General features: G+C 44.3%; 1 protein-coding gene across 4 annotated transcripts in view; it reads left to right on the plus strand.

Annotated features, from left to right (window-relative positions):
* Nucleotides 1-21,038, plus strand: part of akt1 (v-akt murine thymoma viral oncogene homolog 1) — a 28,958-nt gene that overhangs the window by 3,281 nt on the left and 4,639 nt on the right. For all 4 annotated transcript variants that reach the window (XM_042388051.1, XM_042388049.1, XM_042388048.1 and 1 more), the window contains 9 exons: nucleotides 2,022-2,207; nucleotides 14,801-14,929; nucleotides 16,422-16,533; nucleotides 16,846-16,972; nucleotides 17,506-17,637; nucleotides 17,781-17,846; nucleotides 18,403-18,471; nucleotides 18,622-18,747; nucleotides 19,935-20,063. In XM_042388051.1, the coding sequence (XP_042243985.1) occupies nucleotides 2,162-2,207; nucleotides 14,801-14,929; nucleotides 16,422-16,533; nucleotides 16,846-16,972; nucleotides 17,506-17,637; nucleotides 17,781-17,846; nucleotides 18,403-18,471; nucleotides 18,622-18,747; nucleotides 19,935-20,063 (936 nt within the window). In that variant the 5' untranslated portion in view covers nucleotides 2,022-2,161. The remainder of the gene's footprint in view (nucleotides 1-2,021; nucleotides 2,208-14,800; nucleotides 14,930-16,421; nucleotides 16,534-16,845; nucleotides 16,973-17,505; nucleotides 17,638-17,780; nucleotides 17,847-18,402; nucleotides 18,472-18,621; nucleotides 18,748-19,934; nucleotides 20,064-21,038) is intronic.

The following is a 21,038-nucleotide window of genomic DNA, read 5'->3' on the forward strand; positions in this document are numbered from 1 at the left end:
TAGTCACATCCACTTCCTGTTGTTGTCCCCACCAGTAAGCTGGATGAGGCCACTCAAACAGAGCTCTCTTTTGATGGCTTTACTCTGACGGCGCAGCAGCAGGCAAATTGATTTCAGTCGAGGGTCAGATATTGCCTGGCGCAGTATGTGACATTTTTGTGAACAAGTATGGCAATTGATCATTCTTTTGCTTCAAAGCTTTGCATTCAAAGCTGTCTTTATAGAATACAGAAGTACTGATTGAATCAAAAGGTCATGTGTTTTTGTTATGATAGCCTCCATGTTTTTAATGTGCAGTTGCTAAGTAACTGACAAATCTATGATGCAGTTTGTTAGGTAGTTAGTTTAATTCTGTCTCCTCATTCACTGTACAGTCATACCTGAGTCTGAGCAGGTCAGACTATTGCTGTAGCTTGATCTTGATAGTTGTTGCACATGTTTAGTTTCTGTACTGCACTTGACACTGTAAATGTGTCGAATGTGTCAATATTTTTTTTTTCTGGTCAGGTCAGGCCTAGTAACATTTCTGTATGCTTCCACCACAGGTCAGGTGTGAATAACAGCAACAACACTCACAGAAGCAGAACAGAAGCGTTATCTACATTCTTTGACAGATTAACAAGCGGTATTCATCCTCACTGTGACCAGCGCGCTTTCTCATCGGAAGTGTATTTTGTTTATCGACAAAGCAATAAACCTCAAAGTCCATATGGTAGCTATTCTGGAGCTTTCAGTCATGAGCTTGATCTTCATCAGAAGACTGGGTTTGGCCAGTTGTTATTGAATTGTAGAAGATAAAAAAACATTTCAGTAGCCATTGGGGATTTGATTCAGGTGATGTAAGATGAACTTGATCAGTTGATAAAACGATCTCATCTCTAGGTTCATTTAGTAGCTTGGAGCTCTTGATCATGTCACACAAGCTTCATGATGTGATGTGGTATTTAAACGTGATAAACACATTTATTTTGTATTTAAACTAGAAAAAATGCCACAACTGTTATGCTGCAAGATAGCAGTGTAATAATCTGTGGTGAATTTTACATGTAATGACTTCTTTTGTGCAAGGAAATAAGATTCATTAAATAGATGACTTTGGCAAAGTTATGCAAATGAGTCAATTTCAAGTTATAAGAGATGTGAAAACCATTTTAGAAATGATGTCTGTGTGTTTGCTGAGCCTGCTGGATTCTACATGTTTTCTGTGATAAAGGGTGAAACATCATAAATGTATAATATAGAGAATTTAATGATCGATGAGTAATTTTGCTCCAAGCACACGCTTCATGTTGGACTTCCCGGTGGCAGACAAAGGTACACTAGAGTGATGCTCTGTTCAGAACCAAGTGTTTAAAAAAACAATTTTGTTGTCAAACCCTTTTTAAGTTTGTCATCCGGTTTTATCCAAAACATAAATGTGCAAGTGGGATAATAATCCCTGCCACCCCCCTCAGAAACTCACAACCCAAGCACAGAACAAACCAAAACATTGCAATCGTCAAACGACTGAACAAGGATCTCTCAAATTTTGTACTTTCTTTACCAACTGCTTACAGGATAATAATTTAAAAAATATATAGTTACAAAATTGACATAGATGCATATGACAAATGTGGTTTAATTAAAAACTTAGCTTTGGCTAAATCATAAGGAGAACAAGCCATGAATCTGCAAATTAAGTATTAAAATCTCTTATTTATGCAGCCTATGTGAGAATTGTCATCATTTTATAACTCACTGCTGTTCTGGTCATTAGTAGAAAAAACACTTAATCAATCATGAATGGTTTTGTTTGTGCAACATTCCAATATAGGAGACTTAGACACCTAGCAGTGTTTGAAAGGGACAGTACCTTGGTTTAAGCATATATCCTCCACTAACTGGGCCATAAAATACCAAGATCTTCTGGATTCCACCACCTCTCCGCTGTGTTGACCTGAGGGTTAATATTCAGACAAGTGGAAAAAAAAAAATCTTTCACCTCAATACGGGGCTAATTTTTACTCTTCTTCGACTAATAGGTAACCACAATTGAGAAGGCGGCTGTAAACCCCAGGACCCCGTCTCCAGGCTCCCGCACAGGGCTGAGTGAAGGAAACTTGGGAAACAAAGTGGTGACTCTCCCTGTGGGAATCCTGGATCCTCCATCCTGCCCACCAACATGACCAATGTGGTGATCGTCAAGGAGGGATGGCTGCATAAAAGAGGTAAATGCACGCATAAAGCTTTTGCTATAAACTTAGATTTAATGTCAGTTGTAAAGAGTTTTATTTGTATTTCAATGTAAGTGCACTTGAAGCTTTTCTGTGCTTGAACTTGAGGTAATTACTGACTATTTTCCCTCATCAGTTATGTTCCATGGTTTCTTTTATGTATTGTTTACAATTCAATCAAGATGTAGTACCGTCATCATCACCTCGTATACTAGAAACCCCAACTGTGCAAACTTATGGGTTAACCAAGCTGGCGCAGAGCACAAAATATGCAAAGGCCCTAAAATATGTTCATTATGCAAAAGATTTCAAAATCCCTTGTCGATACACACAAGGGAAATGCATTTTGACTGCAAAACAAACTGTACTTGGTTTAATGGAATACAGGCACATGGCGGTTTTCATGCAGTATATAAACAGGGAATATAATAATAAAGTAAAGTATGCTAGATAAATAACCAATAATTGACATTTTTCACTTTAATAGTTCAAATATTTCACAAATCTGCATTACCTTCAATTGAGATACTTGCATTAGCACGAGTTTGCAGTTGTACGAAATGCCTGAACTGAATAACAAATTATTTAAGGTGATTGATAACTGGGTTAACCTATTTAAACGAGGCATACGCAAAATCTAATATAAATAGCCATCCAGTTGCAGAGTCCCCAGCGGGCCCCATTTAGCTGCTCTGACAGCGCTGTGTGGCGTGGCGTGGCGTGGCTCTGTGTCAGGCGTGAGTCCTGTTGTTTGGACGAAGAGGCATTCCTCACATACCTGCTGGCTTTGAGCGCTTTATGTGTGCATACTAACTCTGCCTTCGAACTGCGGCTGCCTCACTGAGCCCCACTCCACCACCACCACCACCACCACCACCAGGGTCAAAATAGGATAAGAAACCTCTCCAAATCCACTGAAGGATCTGGGGCCCTGTGCCAAGGAACCTGGCTTTTACTGGAAGAGGGGAAACTAAGACTCTGAGTCAGGGGATAAGGTGATGGGAGCAGGTCACTAGGAGAGCTTCTGGGACTCTGGGGGGAACAGAGTGCCGCTGTGGTGTGTAAGCCCGCGCTCCCCCTCCTCAAGGCTTGGGCTAAGAGCACAACAGACTGCTGTTTTAGAAAAAGGGTCAGCCTGGTTCGGCTCAGTTGGTCTCAGGCGGACACACCCTGGTCCTTCCCGTAAGGATAAAACGCTAGCTGCTATTAGTTTTTCATTAGCTCTCTTGAGTATAAATCAATGCTGCAAAGTTAGGAAGTAGGTAACAAAAAACGTATGTAGAAATTTATATTTCATTCGTTCATGATTTCCCGCTGCTCTTCATAGAAAATCTACAAGCAAAATTCACATCATGAATTATATTTCTGTTATGTGTCAGATGCTTTTAGGGTCAGATTGTGTTATTGTGTATGTTCAGGGAAAAACGAGAACAGGAACATCCTTTCTTTGGAAGGGAACATGTAAAATTTGTTTAGCACGACATCAAACATTAAGGCTGAATTGTCATTCATTCTCAGTCTGTAAATTTGTATACTCATTTATTTTTGGTATCAGATTCAGTTCTCTGCGTATCATCTGTATCACAAAACTGGCCCAGGTTCATTTTTCCACACCTTCCGCAGTGCTGATCAGCAAAGAAGATTCTGATAGACAGCTAGTGTAAAATATAACTATAAGAGCGGTCAAATAGTGACTCGTAAGAAAACAGTCAGGTTGTACGGCGGTGAATGTGCACATACGTTCACACATGCATGCACACAGTTCTAGCAGTGACACCCTTCTAGTTGTGACACACACACTAAACAAACAACCCTTCAGGAATAGTGAGTTGGCATGCTTGTCGCAGCCCAGCAGCTGTGCCCTGTGAAATGTCACCCAGTGCCTCTGTGTTTTGATTGGAGGGCGTCCGCCTGCCTCCTTGACAGGAAAGCTTTTAGTGTCGCGTCACTGTCATGCAGTCTTTGCCCCAGAGCCACTGCACAGAAGGTGAACCTGCAGTGGCCCTGTCTCTCTGTCCATCACCTCAGCCAGGCAGCCCCCATTCAACCACTATCCTTCCATGTTGCACCTTGAGTAGAGTTTTTTTGTGTGGTGGCGCCACCCAAGTGACTCACATCTCTATGTGGGCGTAATAATAAATGGCTTATACCACTTCCAAGTGTGTTCAGCATGCTCATTACTCCCATGTGTGCACTCAAAACACCAATTTAATGTTTTACAAAAGATAGCCCTTCATATTTCCATCAACATTTTGTGTGTGTTCCGTGGACCCGGTCTAGCACCGAAATGTGTTCTTATGGGTCTTAACAAAAGCAGGTACAGTTTAAGTGTGGCCTCATCCTCCAGTAATGCCTATTTAATGGTTCTACATGATGAATGGATTTCATGGTGGGCTAGTCACATGCACAGAGCACTGCAGCTCTGGCACTTCAACTAAACACGTCCACGCCACTCACTCTCGCTCTTTGATTCCTGTCTGATTAGTCATGTTCAGCATGCATATGTGAAAGGCTCCTGAAAGAAAGTGGAACAAGCATTGTGCCTTAGTACCTTGTAAAACCCCCAGTAGAGCTAATCTGTCATTAGAGCTCCAGATTCTCAGCCTTGGAGTGCTCTGTACATTTGTTCCAGACAGGCTGCACTCAGTGAGATGATCTCATTCTGAAGGACACACCTTCATACTTTCTCCTTAAGCCTTGCGCTGTAGTAAAGCGTTTGGATTGTGGACACCGCCTGGGATGTGTTGTTGTGGTTGTTATCTCGGATATCTGTTTTTTGGAAGGACAGCGTTGGAATGCAAGACAAAGCAGTCGAATAGGAGAGTACGAGAGTAGAGTAGTCTGGACATACGTATGCAAATGTGTGAATGTGGGGATAGTGTGAAGCATATTTGTTTAGAAGTTACATCGCCAGCAGGACATTACCCAGTGCTCTTATGCACAGACCGCATCGCAAGTACAAGCTTGCAAAAACTCTGTAACTTTGTTGTTACTATCATAACCAGTTGTTATGCGTCCCCAAATGATACTTCCCTTTTAGATCTTTCACAGAGTGCACCCACACACTTTGAATGTGCCTACGGCCTCTAGTGGCCACAGAGACCGAGCAGCATGTTATTTCTTTTTGCAAGTGTGTTTTTCCAAAGTTTCCATCAAAGCCAGAGCATCATCAGACATCAAAGAGGCAGATTGTGGGTTCCCTAGTTTCCAGGGAAGTGCTGCGGCCAAGAACCCAGTGAAGCTCGACAGAACAGCGCTCGCTTGTCCTCCCCTCTTCCCTGGCCCTTGTTTGTTTGACTCATTTGCTCCCTGACAAGTATAAAGAGCCGGCCCCCTCGTTAGGCTAACGAAGGCCGCAACAACTGTTGGATTTGGGTAGCACGCTCAGCTGGCTCCGTCTCATGAGAGGAGGGTTGGAGCGAGAGAGAGAGAGGGAAAGCAAGAGAGCACACCAGTAGAGACAGTGAGGGGAAGATAGTGAGGGGCAGGCAGAGAGAGAGAGAGAGAGAGACAGAAGTTGTGCAGCGTCTTTGTGATGTTCCCAGAACATTGCTCAGTGACCCAGTCGGCCTCAGGAGAGTGGATGGATGTTGTGTGCGACGTGCCACAGAGACCCTCTCATGGTTTGGTTTGGAGCTCATCAGCTGATTGGGTCCTTTGCTGGTCATGCGGCTGAAGGACACCCATGAGCTGCTCCTCCAAGCGAGACCTTGTTGGTGGTCCAGGAAAGTGCATGAGACTCAGAGACGGAATGGGAGGAAGGGAAAGAGGAGAAAAGAATGCACGGGTTTTGTGAAACACCAGACACAGTAGTCAGTGTAGCTGAAACTTTCTTTTTTTTTTTTTTTTCATCTTTTGAATATCTGTGCCTTGTGCATCTGGTGAGCAGGCCTTGCAACAATTGAGCCAGCATTTTCCACATTTGTATTAGTTTTCACTGTAAGAGCTCAGCAAGGGAATGTGGTGTTCCTGCACTGTTAAAAGCTCTTCAAAGGAGCAGACCCACCTGATTAAGAATGTCTCATGATGCTGCAATGCTGACTGTCTCAGGACTTCAGGATTTTGACTGGCTGCCAGCTCTGCTGCTAGGCTCGCCCAGGCTTCTACACATCCCCTCATTATGGCTGTCATGGGCCACACACTGCAGCAACACACACATTACGTACTGCAGGACTGGAACAATAGCTCATGCAATTTGCTAATAGTTTCACCTACTTTGTGAGGCATTTACAGTCTAAAGTGCAAAAGTCTCAAGTGCACATAAAAATAAGCAAATCATTTTAAATGCATCCCAAAATTATTCTGTTTGTCATCTTGAAGCTTGTGGATGATGTCTTACAGTTATGGAATTACTTTTTTAATTATTAACAAAGTTGTGCAGTGTTTTATTGGTCAAATTTAGAAGTGTGACTACATTAATTTATACATCAGTCATATACATAATTATATTTTTGTATCCTTTTGTTGTAAGTTCAGTGCTGTTTGCAGCAATTTTGTAACTGAATAATGGCCACTAAACATTAAATAACTGATAATCAAGTCTAAAAAAAACATCAATATAGCAGATGTCTTATCAGCAATTTGCAGAGTTGTAGATTTTATATTGTAGGCTTGTATAATTTATATAGCAAAGTTCAATTTAAAAGCACTTAAGAAGCTAGTATATAAAGAAATAGAATCAAAGAGTTACTGATGTTAGGCCACCCTACCAGGTCTACTGGTTAAGACACATACCACATAACCGCAACATCCACGGCTGTGGACCTTCTGTTACATGCCCTACCCATCTCTCTACCCATGTTTCCTGTCTTTCACCTGTCAGATAAAGTCAGTTAAAGAATATCAATAGGAAAATGATTTAAAAAACAAAGCTGAGAGAGAGAAAATGGATTTTTGTAGATGGCAAACAGTGAGTTAGATATCATTTGGTGTTGGGAATTTATTAGTTTGACTGAAAGCAATCATCATACCATGTGTTATTTTTTAATAACTTTTTGCAAATAACTTTCCAACATTTGTGGTTAAGTACTGAGACACAACCCAACTGATCAACAGCAGTGGAAGTTGAAGTGCCAGACAGATCTGGGAGCAGAGCCCCTGTAGGCAGAGTCCAGCAGCAGAGGGTGTCACACCGGGAAGCCAGTGCTCTGGCCGGGTGTCTGGCCGTCAGCACGGACCCCCTGCTCTGGGTAATGGGAAGCAGTTTTCCTGCTAAATGTGGTGGAGAGAAGTAAATTACTGGGGTGCAGCTGTCGGCAGGCAGGCTGGCTGGCATGGTGGGGGGAACCAGGAGGCTGAGAGGAGGTGGCACCTCCACCACTCGCCTCCTCTCACGGCAAGCCCGCTGTGTGCTTACTTTGCTGTGCAGAGTCCGCCTGCTCACCACAACTGTGGTGCTCGGCAGCGCTTTCTGTCTCTGTTGCTCTCCTTCCTTTTTGTCTCTGTCGTTTCCTTGCTGTCTTCATCTCTGTCCTTCCTCTTGTTCTCTTTCATTCTTACTCCCACATTCTTCCTCTTCTCTTAGTCTCTATTAACACCCCCCCTTTTCTTCTTTGCCTCTGCCTGCCCCCTCCAGCTCAACGCCTCTCAGTCCTCCCCCACTTCCAGCGCATGCTACCCGCCCACCACCCCACCACCCTGTTGCTAGGATAATGACCCTGCTGACAACTCAGACCCATGGCGGAAGCGGCTATGGACCAGCGAAAAGCTCCCAGTCTCTGACATCAATCACATCACTGGCACCTCTCTCCAGTTTAGGGAGGGTAGGGGAGACAGAGAGATGAAGGGGATGCTCAGCTGTCTGCAGACTAAGAGTTGACTGTATGCTCAGATATGTGGGCATGTGCATCCTCCACATCAGCTTATTCTGGCACAGGGAACATATTTTGCAAAATATTCAGAGGTTAAATGTATGCCAGTACAAAAAGTTTTAGCGCGCTTTTAGAAGGACGTTGATGTTGATCGTATCAACAGCTGGAGAGAACCTGTCGCTGTAAAAAAAACGGATGCTGTGGAGTTTATTCCTTGTTCGTTTGAGAGTTTTAGATCCTACAGTGTCATTGAGAGTTCATTGGCACTAATTTGCTCTAAATAATGTGTGTTTATTTGTTTGCCATGCAGTAACCCAGTTAACTAATCCATGGACTGCTTGTTTACCCAGGGAGAGGGGGCAAATCTCAGCCCCAGTGTGGCAGGGGGGAACTTCCCACAGTGTCTCTATGGTAATCAGCAGGTGTCACTCACCACGGAGAAGAAGTGAGGGCTTTCTTACAAGCGTGAGAAAGAGGGGCAGCCTCCATTGCGCCCCCCACCCCCCTTGCTTTTTTTTTTTCCCCTGTTGGGGTAGCAGCAGCAACCGCAGTGACAGAGAGAAAGAGAGAGGGATAAGGGGAAGAGACAGAGAGGGCTACATTGGAGGCCGGGGTGGCCCTTCCCCACAACCTGTTGATGCTGCTGCCAATGCCCTGGCAATGGATCCCCCTATCCAGCTGCATGGGAGAGAGAAAGGCCAACAAAAGAGGTTTGGGAAGGAGGGGGGGATGTCAGGAAGACATAAAGAGAAGGGGGGGAAAAAATGAAGGAGACCAAACTCCTGGACAGTTTAGGATGGCATGTGAGCCTGGTGCTGCCTTATATGGACACGGTGAGATGGGCAAATGGGTAGATGGGTGTCCGGGCAGCACGAGAGGCCCAGCTCAGAGCTCTGTGGAGGAGGATGGTGGAGGCGGAGTTTGCGGTTGCTGGGGCTCAGTGGTGACCCCTGCATCAGGGAGCCCCCTCTCCTCTGGAGCCGGCGGCCCGTGGCTCATTGAGATGCAGGGCACAGGGTGGCAGGCCGCAGCTGCAGCCTACAGGCAGAACCCGGCAGAAAAGGGCCGAAGGGATGGCGGGGGCGGCTGAGGAAAAACCAACAAAAGGCGCAGCCCCCTCCCCCCTCCTCCCTCGCTTTGGAGTTCTAATTCCCTAATCCTCAACCTCCGCCTACCCCCCCTCTCATCCGATTCTCACCACTCAAACACACACACATACACACATGCACAGTTCATGCAGTTACCACTGGCTCCCTTCCTCTCATCCCCAAGCCATGAATGGCCAGACGGGGACAAAACCCAACAGCAGCCCCCTCAGGAAGTCCAACCACTGGGTGTGGGCACTGAGAGGCGCATTTTGTCTGACGCTCTCTTGGTTCCTCTCACCCTGTGGTGTGTATGTGCGTATTCACCCACATACAGTGTGAGTGTGTGTGTGTGTGTATGGTTTATCTCATGCCAGATGACTAAGGTGGGCCTCTCTGTTTTAAGATTATTGTTTTGGATTTTTTATTAAAACCCCTCAAAGAAGTAAAAAAGACGAGATAGAACAAGGGGCGAGAGAAAGTGATGATATACAGCAGAGCTGTTAGTTTGGACACATTGTAAGGACACTGTGGCCTCTCTTTTTGGGGGCGGCACGATGAATGCTGCTTGATGCGCCTTATTAAAAGCCAACAAGCCACAGCAGCTGGGACCTCAACATTCCTGTCGTTGTCATGTAGAGACGAACAGAACAGGACGCTCCTCGGAATCAGCCACTAACCTCTGTCACTCTCTGTCCTCTTTCTCTCTCTGCCTCTTGTGTCTAAAGCTGTCCACATTTTTCCCTTTTTTATTTATTGACCCCTCAATGGCCAGCCCTTACTGTTAAGGCCTTTTAATCCAAGTTGACTTGCAAATGGCTTCAGCATCGAAAGGAAGCACTATTGTAAATTTTAATCCCTTTAATCCCTCTTTTTTTTCTCACTTAAAGGATCAGGTGAAACTTTTAGATTTGTGAAATTAGTCCAGCATCTGGAGTAGAACGATTCACTTGCATTAACTTTAATTAAGAGATGTCTTGTGATACAGGTTTACCTCTGTCCTCATGCAAACTCTGATGGGGTACCTTGTTGGATCACAAACCGTTATGCGCAGACTTTATACAGTACTTATGATTTGTCACACATGCACACATAAGCAAACAAGACAATGCTCCATCATGTGCAGCTGTGGCGGAACCTGTTCTTCCCCCCCTGTACCTTGATGTGTGCGTGTGTGTGTGTGTGTGTGTTTGGGGTATAGAGGGCGTGGCAGTGGCAGCCTGGAGCTGTCCGCACACAGGGCCATGCAGCAGTTGGCAAATAAAGATGAATTCTGTTGTGTTTGGCAGCGGTTCTTCGTTCATTATTTTCCACTTTGCCCAGCGCGCATCCCAGACCTCAGCAGCTGCTTGTCATGTAAAGACACTCTATCAGGCCCTGACAGCTCCTCCCATGCACACACATACACACAGTGCACATGGATCATACACACTTCACTTGTGCTCACACCCCCCACTCGCAGTCCTACATATGTGGGGAGCATATGTAGTGATCTGTCTCACTACCACTCTGCTCAGCACAACTCTTTGCACACTGCGTAGCTTTCTCATCCCCTCTAGTTCTCTCATCTCTCATCTGGTGTCAAATCAGTCTTCCTATTCCTCTGTCCTTCCCCCCAATTTCATTGAGTTCAGCCACATGTCTGCTGTCACACTGTACTTTTATTAGAACAGCTTTGATTCTGGGGCACAGCATTTAGTGTGTTTCCTCCATAGCTAAGTGTGTCTGTCTGTCTCGGCATTTACAGTCAGACACTTGAAGCAGGTTTTATCTTATCTAGGTTGTGGTCAGTCTGTCTATTGGCCAGTTTCCTGTTTTGGAGAACACTTTGACATCAAACAGGTTTAGTTTACAGGAACGCTGTGATGATGAACTGACTTAAAAGCAGAAGGCTCTCCTGTGTTGTTATGAGGCCCATTGTCCTTTGTCAGCAGTCTACACTGTGTTTCTCACTGTACACAGGATGTATTTATGGTCTACTCTGCAAAGCATTGAAGTCAAGCATACAATTTTGAAAGCTAGCATCAGAAATTTTATATAATATTAAATAAGTGAAAATATTTGGTCTTGATTTATTTTGCTGGTCTCTATTATAGTTGCATAACACTCCTTTTGCCTAGTAAATGTAGCAATGTAGTCCCTTTTCTACATTTACTCACCTAAATGTGTGTGCGAGTCAACAATAAAAATGCAAAAAGCATAACTGTTATTTTCACTGTCACATCATGTCAGCGCATAAGTAAGCCACGCTGCGGAAAGTAGAACTGAATAAGAGTAGAAGAGGAAATGGGTGTAAATAGGAAGCTGACAAGGGTCATCTTTGTTGTTTATGCAGACTGTTTGCGGGGGGTTGCACTGCAGAGTGGCGAAGATATACACATACACAGACAACCGGATATGGCTGCTTCCACTGTTGTCATGTGACCAGGTTTGTGTGGTTAGAGACGAGGAAGTTGCTGTGTCCTCCTGTCTAGAAAGAACGTGTTCAAGTCAAAGATTTGGTTTGCTAATGTGGAGTTTCTCAATAGGTGGCTTTTCTTGGTGCCACATCCCTACTACATTCTATTGATGTCAAAGACGTGTGTGTCTGTGTCGAAAAAGATGATGAAAACCTTGCACAAACTGTTTTTCTTTTCTATATCCTCGTGTGGGAATTGTGATTTTTTTTGTTTCAGTTTTTGTAGTCACAGTATCAAAGTAGCTGTTTCACTAATCACAGGCGGGGTTTAGACCCTCAGTGTCACATTCCTTCATGAGCTTGTTTACCTCCTTGTGTGCTGTATGGGGCCTTTGTCATAATGCCCTTTCTATCACAATTACATAATTCAGGTACAGTGACAGTGGTCAGAGGAGTCTAGTGACTAAAAATGGTGAGCTTGCATCGTCATCTGTCTGACATCCATGTGACCGAGCCCACCTCAGTGTTGGAGAATGTCTAGCTGATGCACGCCAAGCCATGCAACGCTGCGTCATGTATGACCACCCATGCTACTTCTGGTGGGTGCTGTGCGTCACTAGGGGGCTGGCAGGAAGAGCTGAAAGCCTTCCAAACTGAATGTTGTTGTCACTCATTACACACAAATAACCTTCAGTGCCTACAGGCAGTGCACACAAAGAAATTTATTTACACACAAGCACATACATGCGTAAACATAAACACCTGCCTCTGCCCATCAGGATCTGAATTCTATAGTGTAAGTAAGGACTCTACTCAGTCTGGATGTGATTTGCTGCATTCCAGCTGCCAAACCAAAACTTCTAAACTGAAAGTTTAGACTCCACCGGCCAGACAAGCGTGGACGTTGTGCCTTCATCTGGTGTCACGGTGTCAGGTAGGGAGCTCATTATGTTGGCTCTGCATTGTGCACATACTGTCCTCAGTGTGGGCTGGCATGGACTATAGCTGGGGGATATGGGTCAGCCAAAACCTGACCACAGAGAGAGGCACCAGCTGGGGCCCAGCTGAGGAAAACAAGGCTCGGTGCGGAGGGCTCAGGAGACTTTCTGGCCGCAGTGTGAAAGATTAAGGCAACTAATGTTTGTGTTGAACGGGCTCTAGGTTTAATTCCCAGCTGATACTTGTATGAGTACATGTACTCTTTTGCGCTTTGATGATTTAGATTTTTATGCTATCCATGTCCGCAAGCGCCAAGGTGCCGAAGTAAGGAAGTCTGGTTGTCTTGAAGGCTTGTGATAAATAACACTACGCATGTGTATTCTCTGGAGATCAGCACACACATGGGTGACTGATGTGGAAGTTGATTGGTGAAGCTTGTAGTTTAAAACAGACAAACGACTCATCACAGTAATTGCGTTACATTGAAACAGGCATGAGGGAAATCCACCAAACGGATTCCTGCCGGTGTGTATTTCAATTAGGACAGCACATCTAATATGAGTGGCTTTGTCGGAAGGCTGTGAGAAAAGGCAATCTGATGTCTGACAAAGTCGAGCTAATTTCTAAATGAGATATGTTTGGTGTGAAAACACTTACTCTGCAGAAAACTGGATGAAAAATCTCCTCCGGTGCCATGATGAAAAATGTAATAAGGTATTGGACATCTGCTGTGGATTGAAGACTAAAGTATATTGTGCTCTGGGGCAGATGTTTCCTCTAGAGTGGTGATTGGTGCCACCACCTTGCCAGTCGCGGTAAATCAGGTGTTTTTACACTTGGGTGTTTGCTTTGGGTTTAATGACTTTATACTCTGCTAGAAGGTGATGTAAAGAGTGTTTTACAAGGCTTTCATCCTGCTGTATGTGATCAACTTTGCTAGAATGGTTGTACTTTTCTAAAGTGTCCTTGTCCTTTCCTCCCCTCCTTTTATCTCGACAGAGAAAAGCCATATGGAGGATGTCCTATTAGGGTTGGCTGCTCGTGTCGTCACTTTCTCAAAAAATGTTGAAAAGAAGCGACAAGAGGAAGTTCATAATTTCGAGGTGTCAAAAGTGACAAATCTCGACAAGTGACGTTCAGTCAGAGTAAATTATTTTCCTCTCCTTAAATATTTTATAAGGACACACACTAAACAGAGGCGACATTACAAGTTGCCGTTTGTTCTGCATCGTCTCAAACTGATCAGTTTCATCAGTCAGAAGTGTGTGTGTTTGAAAGAGGGTAACAGAAGCTCATATTGACAGATCTCCTATCCCTCCCCTACAGACACAAACACACACACACACACACATCCTCTGTCTCTCACACATGCACACCACACTTCTGTGTTGGAGGAAATGGGGCAATTAAGGACAGCTTGCTACGGCTCTGCATGGGGTTAATATGCGGCTCCGTAATTAAAAATAAATTACATTTTTCCTGTATAAATATTCAAGTCCCACTCCACTGTGTGCCACTGCCTTGTTATGGTATGTAAGCTATTTTTTTCCCCCCGTCTGCAAAACATCTGGCACAACATTTCCTGAAGCATCACCGGAATAAATTGAGTTTTGTCTGCCTACGAGAGATTCATTTGTGTGATGCTAGTGTGTCTAAGTGAATGGGATGGACATGCATGGCCTGAGGTTATGGGTGTTGTCTAGAAAATGGGAATTGTGGGAGGTTTTTATTTGAAAATCAGATTGAGGTTTGGGCAGACACGATGCTGGTGTTACAAAAAGATTGATAGCAAAGAGACAAAAAAAAAAGTGGCTGCGGTTGATGATATGTTAAACTGCATTTACAGACTAGACTCAGATTCTAAACTTGAACTTGCCAGCTCAAGGAAATGGTGGGAGAAAGTTTTTAGACAGTTTGAATGTTCCCTGAGAATCTATCTAGAGTGCAAATCACTGCTGGAAAGGGGACAGACGGGGCAGGGGGAAAGGGTCCTGACTCCTACTAAAACCACCATTTGTCCTGCAGCTGACCTACACTAAAAGAAAGACGGTGACAAGATGGTCATTTTAGGGAGCCCTAGTGAACAGCATAGTAATTAGATTGCAGGAAATGGGTTGCACCTCTGGGAATTTAAACAGAAAGAGAGAGGACGACATAGTTCTGTCATTAATCACGAAGCCACAATGTAAACAAAATGGTTGTGCACTGGTCGGCATTTTGAGCGTGGAAGCACGTTCTCTCAACGTGCATCATGAATTGTTTTTTGAGCAGAAACTCTGAAAGTCTTTAGTCACAAGTTGTTTAATTTTCTCTCCTGTTATTCAACAATCCCCTTCAATCTCTTTCTCATATCAGGAGAATACATCAAGACCTGGAGGCCAAGGTATTTTCTCCTGAAGAGTGATGGTACATTCATTGGCTACAAAGAGCGACCGCAAGATGTTGACCAGCTGGAAACCCCCTTAAATAACTTCTCTGTAGCACGTGAGTATCTGCTTCAGAGAAACCACTACATTTTTTCCCCTCTGTTTCTTGGCAGCTATTTTTTACTGGTTTTGTTTGCTGCTTTCCTGTTTTTACTTGCATTGTTATAACCAATATGTTCACATACTTGTTTTACATTTACCTCAGCTGTATACCCGCTTTGAAAAGTAATTATTAACAGGAAAAAATGTTCTTAAAAACTTTGTCCAAGTGCCTATTAGGTAAAGGTATGAAAGAGAGTAGTCTCTAATAATATGATAGCGTATCTCTTTATCATTGCATGTCACTTTTTAAATGATTATGAATAGAAACATTAGCAATTTGGCTGTAGTATCATCTCAGCAGCATCTCTGCAAGTTTCTTTCAATAGGGGCACCGCTCCAAGGCAAAAAGCAAGCTGAACACGCACGCAAGATGTCTGGCTCCTGACATTAATACATTGGACGCCTCCTCTCTGTATGCATCCTTCCCGGCTCCCTGAAAATAACAACAGAAAATGCCCAGAGCAGCGCAGCCCACTCCATCTTCACATCAGAGAAAGTTGCTGTGATAAGCTGTGCGAATGACTGAACACAGCAATTAGAGAGCATACTGTTTGTTTAACAAAATGTTTCCTCTCCGACACTCTCGAGTTATTGTGGCTATTAGTCGCCTGATTTCAAGTATTTATGAGGCGCTGTCTCCATCAGCGGTGGCTTTGGTTTTTGTCACCGCTGCGACCCCACCGCAGAGGACACATGGTGTGTCGCTGCTGACGAGGCTGCTGCAGCTGGATTACATATTCACCCCGATGGAGCCATGTTGGATCTCAGTGGTGGTCCACTCCCCTGCCCTCCATCTATCAGGCAGAGGCCATTTTGTGTCACTTTCTGACATATTTGCTGACATGTTTCATTTGGTAACAGATGTTAATGCCAAGGAGGTGCAGATGGAAATCTCTGCTTTCTAAATTCCGTTATTAGACTGATGTGAGTAATTGTTTTGCAAACTGCTTACAAGACAATCATTTGCTGGAAAAGTGTGAGAATTTAAGAAAATTGAGAAAAGGGGATTTGCTTTATAAAAATCTTTAATTTCAGTGCTTTGTGAAAAATGTGTTTCAGTCATTTTCAAAGCGTGGCAAGATTTTGCAGTAAAGTATATTTGAAAAAAGCAAATCTTTGCAAATTTGTAAATTGGACTGAATTAAATAATAGGTGTATTTATTCATTCCCTAATTGTAAAGAATCCTGTTTTATTTGATACTACACAGATTTCAAACTATTATCAAAACCCATATCAGCAAATGTTAAGTTTGGGGCTGTCAAGTTAAAGATCAGAGTTGTTTTCCTCTACCAAAGTGCACCTGTTCTTCTCCAAATTGGCCAACAGTGTCTGTTAGGGTGGCGATAAAGATAAATGGCTATAACTGTGGGTCTGTCTCTCCCCTCTGCTCCCCTACACACTGGCCCTTCTCTCCGTCTATCTCCCCTCCCTCCCTGGCTGTGGTCAGAGTGCCAGCTGATGAAGACGGAACGGCCCAAGTCCAACACATTTATCATTCGCTGCCTGCAGTGGACCACTGTCATCGAGCGTACCTTCCACGTGGAGACCCCCGAGGAGAGGCAAGCGAGAAGCACACACCTCTTAACTTGCAGAGCAGTAAAAGACAAATCATTTACATGCAGAGAATTTGCCTGTTGCTAGAAAGCAGTTTAGCAGTTCAAGAGCTCTGTTTTTCTAGCATGTAGACACACACACAATTATACACATTTAATCATTGTTATGCTCTCGCACAAGGTCCACTGGCTATTGGCAGAACTCACACTTGAAATTGCCTTCCTGTTGATAAGAAGACAATTATGTGATTGGGCTGCTGGGCTTGCATGATGGTAAATGGGCTGATGTAATCTTTATGCTGCCTGTGCCTCCCTCAGGGAAGAATGGACTAAAGCCATCCAGGCAGTGGCTGAAGGCCTGCAGAAACAAGAGGAGGAGATGATGGACTCCTCTCCGGACCCCATGGACATGGAGGTCTACCTGACCAAACCCAGGCAAAAAGTGGTACGGCCCATTTACACTCTTCTGTGTATATTGACACATGTCAGTGACCATTAACATAAACTTTCAACTCAACCACCTTTATTCCTTCTCACCCAAAGTGTATCTTATTCCTCAACTCTGCCTTGTCTTTTTTTGCTCTTACACCACTTAAGCCCACCTTCCTTCACCTCTGCCCAATTTCTTTTTACTTTCCAAACATCAGTCGTGGGTGGCTTAGCACCATATTGCATGTCCACTGGGTTTCACAACCCCCACATGTGTCATGACATAAAGGTCCAAGGCCACCGGATTGGATGTCCTCCACACAACCATTTCCAACATTCTCCTTAGCATCAGGGTCAAAGGTTAACTGAGACACAACCACATATAGGCCAAACCATTAGTGGAGTGGAAATTGCATGGTGCGCAAAATAGTGCCTTAAATGCTTCTGTGCTGTTGTCAGTGGGATTGTGTGTCCTGGCTAGTTAAAGCATGAGTTTGTTAATGCTTCTGTTTGTAACCAGATGCCACTTTCTCTCCTCTGGCTCTCCAGACTATGCACGACTTTGAATACCTCAAACTCCTGGGAAAAGGCACTTTTGGCAAAGTTATCCTGGTAAAGGAGAAGGCCACAGGACGCTACTACGCCATGAAGATCCTGAAAAAGGAGGTGATCGTAGCAAAAGTGAGTGGTTGCCAGTGAGCAAGTAAAGGGGAGAAAACACTCTGGGGGGAGGGCAGTGGAGCAATGACTGATATCTAAATGGTTAGGCATTGTGAGAGTTGCACAAACACTCTTTGTGGCTTTTTTTTCTTCTTCTTCTTCAGGATGAAGTGGCGCACACACTCACAGAGAACAGAGTCCTCCAGAATTCAAAGCATCCGTTCTTGACAGTAAGGATCCCCTTCATATACCTATACCAAACCTTATTTTAACTCGCAGAGATCCTCAGTAGCCCCTTCAATCCAACCCAGCAGCATCCATTCAGAAAACAGGGGCATTTTTACCAGGAATGTTTTGAAGAGCTGTTCTTACAAAGGCTGCAGTCGAGCCAGGCCTTTTTATAGCAACACTGGACGTCCTTTCTATCAGTTAACCCTTTCTCTATAAGTCTGAGATGGGCTCCATCGAAAAAGCTCCTTCAAAATAAGTGGTGGGTGGGAGCAACACATAATGCGATGTGCTCAGTGCAATGAATGGAACCAATGTTTGTTGTTAAAAAGCTTTAACACACTGGATATACTACGCTGTGGTTTTTCTAATTCTATTCTTATCAGACTTTTGTTTTAAAATGTTGCTTATGGGGCAACGCTGCACTTTTGCACTATTGCACTACTCTTTGTTGTTATGTTTCACTTTACAACCAGCTGTTTAAATGCCAGCTTCCCCTTGACTTAGCTAGAAACATCATCAAGTTCTGCTTTGAGCATTTTTGTTCTTTGTGTGCAGGGCCTGAAATACTCCTTCCAGACACATGACCGCTTGTGCTTTGTCATGGAGTATGCAAACGGCGGTGAGGTAAACCATCTTAATCATCAGTAAATGTTCACCTGTGGCTGTGACAGAATACTTGTGAACTTAAACTGTTTCTATTTTCCCTGGACTCACCAACTCTCTCTTCATCTGTCCTCTGCCCCCTCACTGTCAATCTCCCCTGTTTCCCCTCAGCTTTTCTTCCATTTGTCAAGGGACCGGGTATTCTCAGAGGAGCGGGCACGGTTCTACGGTGCAGAGATAGTGTCAGCTCTTGACTACCTGCATGCCGAAAGAAACGTGGTCTATCGAGATCTAAAGGTAGGTGGGGAAACGTGATTTCTCTCTCTGATACTCACTGTCAGCCTCACTCCTCTGTCTTTCTCCTTTCCCCCCTTCCCTTCATTTCTCCCCCGGCAAGATATAAATAGGATTTGCCTCCATCCAGAGTGGTGGCAGTGGCTGGGGCCTATTGATCCGCCTACCCCCAGATCAGTCTCCAGATCTCACTGCAGCTGGAGGCTCGGTCCATACGCTTACTGCAGCTAGACAGAAATAACCACCAGTCCAATTTGAACAGATAGCCGCCGCTTCCTATTTTAGAACGCATATGTGTTCTCAGTCGCTATATTTGTACACTTTGTTTGTGATTGATGTCATTTTATGTGCAGGCAGTACAGCACCAGAGAGATAATGTCCAGCATCATCCTAAAATAAAGAAGTTGCAAAGTCTCAGCTGCTTCTTTTTCAATGTTTGAGTTCAAAAGCTGAACAAAATTTTAATACTCTAAAGATGAGATCAGTGATGTATACTCCTCCTACACCCATGTTTGGATGTAGGAGAGCTTTGGGGGGTTATCAGTGCAGCAATTGGCATCTGTAGCCCTACTACTTCCAGCTGATAAAACTATACCAGCCAGGTCAGCACAGCACTGTCTTCCCTCCCTCCTTTCCCTCCCTCCCTCCCTCCCTTCCTCCCTCGCTCCCTCCCTTGGGTTTATGAGGCAGGCTCCCAGCCTGCTAGGGTTCTCCTGAAAATGCCAGGGTAGCAGGATTGGAGGATGTGCTGACTCTGGCCGGGCACTGCTGGCCACGTGTGAGCTACAGCTGCCAGGTGACTTTAACTGAGAGAGAGAGAGAGGGCACACAGATATTAATAGGCCATGCAACCTCAAGTCATGACACTGCATCATGCACATCCTTCAGGCCTTTAGGTCATTTAACCTGTACATTTTAGCACAAGGTACGTTTCTGTCCACTTGTGTTTATGCACATTTTCAATTTGTGCATAATAAAACTTCAGTTTAAATGCCAGAATGAAAAAAGGCCATAATTTCACTGGGCTGAAGTGGAAAAAGTTGCCATACTGAAAAAGAGAAAATGCAATAATGGCTGACAGAAACAGATTTTCAAAAGTAGTTGTTACGTCAACACTGATTCCTGTAACTTTGTACAATTACAGGTGTACAATTAAGTTAAGATGCTTCTTCTTTCTGTTTCCCCCTCAGCTGGAAAACCTCATGCTGGATAAAGATGGACACATAAAGATCACAGACTTCGGCCTGTGTAAGGAAGGGATCAAAGATGGCGCCACCATGAAAACCTTCTGTGGGACACCAGAGTACCTGGCACCTGAGGTAACAACAGTGATTCACTCTACCTGAGATAATGATGTCTTTCTTTTATGTCCTCATTCACTGTATGGAAGAATCTGGATTTAAGTTTCTTCTTTAATTCTTCACCTGTCTGTATGTTACCTATTGGATAGATGTTTTTATCGAGAGCTCAAATCTTTGTTGACTGTGATGGAGTGTAACAAAAGTAAACAAAAAATAAAGTGAGATCATTTTGATTGGAGTAATGTGGAGCCCAATAATGAATGCTAGTCCACATGAGACATGAGTAGATTCCAAACAAAAATGCAGCGTGTGTTGTTGGACATCAGTGAATAAGAAGCATGTGGAAGAAAGGGCAGCTGTCCCAAAATGCCTTTCTAATCTCCAGCTGAAGTCTGTGAGTTAATGAGTGTGCCGTGTGCCCAGGGCAGGGCAGCCTGCTCTCATATTTGCTGTATGAAGAGGGGTGTGGCTACTCCCTATTGCGTGCAGGTATGACAAGTGTTGGACTGGGCTGTGTAACTTGATATTGCATTGTGTGTGTGTGGGCGGTGTTTATGTGAGAGTAAGAACATGAGTGTTTGCTCTAGCCCCTTGCCTGTTGCCGTAAAAATGTTTTCCGGGAGAAGGGTGTCCATGTTGACACAGTTGTCGTATCGTTGTTTTTAGCCTCCATTTGGAATTTTCTGGTTAGGGGAGGAGGAGGGGTGATTGGCTGACAGCACTTCAGGAAACGTGAGCTTCCACCCCTGGAAAAAAAAAAAAAAAGACCACATTGGCTACAGCTGTTGTGTGGAACCAGGAGAGCCACAGACCCACGGCTGCTGGGATGCCTCGGCTGACCTGGGCAGAGCCAGAGGCGGTGTGAGCACGCAATCCCACAGTCTTTCAGGCTGTCGCAATGGAACACATACCTGTCATTTTCATCAGTCAGACCAAACCTCCCTCTAACCATGAGCATCAAGACATCAAGGCAAAAGACCGGGCTGGCCTAGT

This window comes from Thunnus maccoyii, chromosome 16 (genome assembly GCF_910596095.1).
Source record: "Thunnus maccoyii chromosome 16, fThuMac1.1, whole genome shotgun sequence".
Classification (NCBI taxonomy): domain Eukaryota; kingdom Metazoa; phylum Chordata; class Actinopteri; order Scombriformes; family Scombridae; genus Thunnus; species Thunnus maccoyii.